This window comes from Chinchilla lanigera, unplaced genomic scaffold (assembly GCF_000276665.1).
Source record: "Chinchilla lanigera isolate Chin_1 unplaced genomic scaffold, ChiLan1.0 scaffold00039, whole genome shotgun sequence".
NCBI classification, from domain to species: Eukaryota; Metazoa; Chordata; class Mammalia; order Rodentia; family Chinchillidae; genus Chinchilla; species Chinchilla lanigera.
In genome coordinates, this window is record NW_004955440.1 from 16915239 (window position 1) to 16919488 (window position 4250).

The window sequence follows — 4250 nt, forward strand, 5'->3', positions numbered from 1 at the left end:
TTTTTTTTTTTTTTGGTACCAGGAATCGAACTCACGACCTTGCGCTTGCCAGGCAGGCGCTGTGCCGCTGAGCTGCCTCCCTGGCCCTAAGTACCCCCCTTTCTGCCAACACTTCCAAGATGGGTGACCCTGGAGGTCTGTGCCATCCTAGGGTACTCCACAGCTGCGCGCACGTCCTGAGGATCTCAAATCTGAGAGAAGCAGATGTACTTATTTATCTTCTGATGACAACCAGCCAGAGTGTTCAACCAACTTTACTCCAAAAGAAACGCAGACAGAGTAAGGAAGTCCTAAGCTGCCAAGCCACGCACACTTTGCTTTAAAATTTCCGCACAGGCTTGGCAATGGTCAGGGAGAAGTAACGTAAAATTACCAGAGTCGAGTTAAAGATCAGTGCTTAACCCCAAACCCCACACTCCCTCACTGAGAATGCAAGTAAGACATGCGGGATTTCTCTTACAATTCCTACTGCGGTTCGGCTTTAATCATGGCTTGAATCTGCACCAAGTTACACAAAGTTCCTACCAGGAACGTGCTCGTGACTGACAGAAGAAATGAATTCCTTTCTGAGTATGCGAATCCGGAAACTAGATGGTGCTCCTGCGCCCCAGCTCAGGCCGCTCGGGCAGGAGTCAGAGGCTGCGAATTGTGTAATTCTCCAGCAGAAAGAGCCATTGGAGAATCGCGCTGACCTCACAGCTGAAGAAAACTATTTAAGCGAGATGTGGAAACCAGCTGTGCCGGCCGCGTCCCCGCCGCCGCCGAGGATCTGTCTGCGCCGCCTCTGACAGCCGCTAGCCCTCCGCAGCTGAAGACATGATCGTCCTGAGCTTCGCGCTTCTCTTGCTGTGGGAGCGGGCGCAGGGCTGGGGCTTCAAGGACGGGATCTTCCACAACTCCATCTGGCTGGGTAAGGCGCTCCCCCGGGGCTTCTGGGGACGTCGGCCCTCTGCAGAGGGGCGAGGGGGTCTGCTCTGCTGAAGGCTGATGTTTGCAGAGAAAAGCAAAGCGAGAGAGCCACGAGAACGCCGTTTCTTAAAGTGCCCTTGCTTTCTAACATTTAAAAATAGCTTTTGATAAAATGAGTTGTTCAAAAGGAAATAGAAGGTCTCTATGCAAAAAAAGTCTATATGTACAGCGGAAAGATGTTTTTTAAATCTTCAAAGAACCTTTAGCAGCGCAGAGCAGAGTTTCTTTAACAAACTAAACACACCAGTATATTAGTTGCTTTTTACTTCGGTTGAATCTGCAGGTAAATTTCGAAGGAAGTGAGAGGTACAAGGTTTTAAGTTACTGATTTATGCACTCTGAGCTGTGGAGTACGCGTTACTTTTTCCAAACACACTTCGATTATTTTGACAAAGCCAAAAGAGAAGAAAAGAAAGGAAAAAGTTTCTACTTTTGAACGTGTTCTTACCACTTTCTTTTTGTTGTGCTACCCGTCTAAATACTCTTCTAGCACAACTGTTACACAGGGGAAGTTCTGCTGGTGTTTTATTTTGTTAAGTGTAAAGAATGGTACAGGCCAAAGTGTGAAGACAAACAATAGGACCCCCCAAAAGACAGCCCAGGATACGGAACACACAAACCACCGCCGACAGCACTCTAAACAATACTTTCATTCTTAAGATACACATTCATATTTTTTATGTTCATTATCTCGTTTAATGGAGAAAAGATTAAATTGCTTAGTGAAAAATCAACAGATTCTTGTACACAATTAAGCAACAAAGACAAAGCCAAATTAACCTATCAGGGCCGGGGATGGAGCTCAGCGGCACAAGCGCCTACCTGGCGAGGTTAACCCGCGCGCTGGTTTCCTGCTTGCTGAGCAGCGCGGGCTGTGGACTGCTGCCCGTGGACTGCTGCCCTGGCTTAGTGCGAGCGTGCGGGTCTCATTAAAGCCCGACTCCTGCCGCACGGCCTTGCCGCCTTTTTTTTTTTTTTTTTTTTTTCAGGTTGAGCCAGTGAACTTGCTTCAGTGAGGTTCATTTGGTCAAGATGAGTTCTGGGATTTAGGAAAGGGATGAACACAATCAGCCTGAAGAAATACACATATCTTAGTACGAAATGACAAGAGAAAGGCGTAGGACGGGGACGTAGCTCAGCGGGGCAGCGCCTGCCCGGCAAGTGTGAGGCCCCGAGTTCGACTCCTGGTACCAAAAAGAAAAAAAGAGAGGAATAAAACAGTAAGAATCAAACCCATACAGATAAACTCCGACATGATTCCATACCCGCTAGGGATCAAGTAATTCCAAGTTGTTGTCTTTTTAAGTGACGTGTTAGGAAAACCCAGACCTGGGCGACAGGAGTTCTGACCCAGAGGCAGGAAGGAAGGACCCCAAGGCTTGCTGAGACTGAGCTGCAGGTCTGAGGCTCCAGAGAACTGCAGATTACTTCAATCTGGGGCACATCACTGACCAGTCAGCCTAACACGAATTGTTTACAGTCGGTTGGGTCAATATAATATTAGAAACTTCAGGAGGAAAGAGAGTTAGATTAGAAGGCAGGAATCTGTTAGCAGCGGTAACGAACAGGACACTTTAATTCTGTATCCCCTAGTTCCTTAAGTAGTCATTTAAATAGAACAAAGCAGAACTGTACTAAGGGACGAAAGATTTCGACTGGCTTTACGGGGGTCATAAAAACTAACAACACACAGGTAACACCCTTTTGGGCCATCCCGTTGAATCCGGAAGAAAAGGGAAAGCGGCGGACCATAGGCCCAGATGCTGTCGTTACTCCCATCTGTGAGAGGAAGAAGCTGAGCTCCTACAAGGCTGTGGGTCTTCTCCACGGCAGAAAGAGCAGCAGAGGTCAGAGCCAACACTCTTCTGCAGCCACTTGCTGAAAGAAAAAACATCAATTAGTCAAATTTCAGTACTACAAAATAAGATTATTCGTTTTTATTTTTTTGTCTTTCTGAGACAGGGTCTCGCTATGCAGTTCAGGCTGGCCTTGAGCTCACTTTGTAGCCCAGGCTGGCCACGAACTCGCAAGGATCCTCCTGCCTCAGCCTCCCGAGTGCTGGGATTACAGGCATGCACCACCACGCCCAGCTCTCAAAATAAGATTATTGACTAGGAAATTAATAGTATTTCTTATTAAAGATAAAACTTTTAACATTAAGATTTAGCTGGTGTTGTGGCCTAGGCCGATAGTCCCTGCTACTCATGAGGCTAAGGTAGGAGGTTGACTTGACTCCTGAAGTTAAAGACCAGCCCAGGCAGCCAGGCATGGTAGCTTACACCTGTAATCTCAGCACTCAGGAGGCTGAGGCAGGAGGATCACTATGAGTTCAAGCCCAGCCTGGGCTACAAAGTGAGTTCAAGGCCAGCCTGAACTGCATAGCAAGACTCTGTCCAAAAAAAAAAAAAAAACAAAAAACAACAAAAAAACCCAGCTCAGGCAACATAATAAATAAATGAAGGAGTAAGTAAATAAATAAAAGTGGGATTTATTTTACAAAGATCATTTTAATAGCTTAAAATTCTTCGTTGAGGAATACTTTAAAATAATTGCCTTGGACTGGGGGTTTAGCTCAGTGGTGCAGGGCTTGTCTGGCAAGCATGAGGTCCTGAGTTCAACTCCTGGTACCAATAAATAAATAAATAAATAAATGCCTTGTTTAAAACTGTCAAGTACACACACAAGATTCTCAACTTGTTATTAAGGCAAGATGCTGTTAAGATTGGTGTTCTTTGAGAAATAGCATGGAATATTAATACTTAAATTTAAAATCATAGCACATAAATTTTTTTTATTACAGAGAAGAAATTTTTAAACTATTTTCTAAAAACTTCTTTCTTCATTTTTTTCCTTACAAACATAATATTTCAATGTGTAGACCAGGCATGGTGGCACACACCTATAATCCGGGACTTGGGAGGCTGAGGCAGGAGGATGATGAGAGTTTAAGGCCAGCCTGGGCTAAATAGTGAGTTCAAGGGTAGCTCGTTGGTTTTTTTTTTTTTTGGTACGGAGAATCAAACTCACAACCCTGCGCTTGCCAGGCAGGGGCTTGCGCCACTGAGCTAAATCCCTGGCCCTTTGATTTTCTTTCTTTTTTTTTTCTTTTTGGTACCAGGAATTGAAGTCATGACCTCAGGCTTGCCAGGCAAGTGCTTATGCTGCTGAGCTATATCCTGGCCTTTAAGCATAGCCTGAACTACAGAGTGAGACCCTGTCTCAAAAATTTTGTAGTAAAATACCAAGAAAATTCATTTAAGGAAAACTTGGCATACATTAAA

General features: G+C 45.1%; 1 protein-coding gene across 1 annotated transcript in view; it reads left to right on the forward strand.

Moving 5' to 3' along the window:
• Nucleotides 1–713: 713 nt before the first annotated feature.
• The window catches only part of Tnfaip6 (tumor necrosis factor, alpha-induced protein 6), a gene marked incomplete in the record, with an annotated part of 28424 nt that continues 24887 nt past the window's right edge, over nucleotides 714–4250 (forward strand). The window contains 1 exon segment of the mRNA XM_013517506.1: nucleotides 714–910. Within this exon segment, the coding sequence (XP_013372960.1) occupies nucleotides 817–910 (94 nt within the window).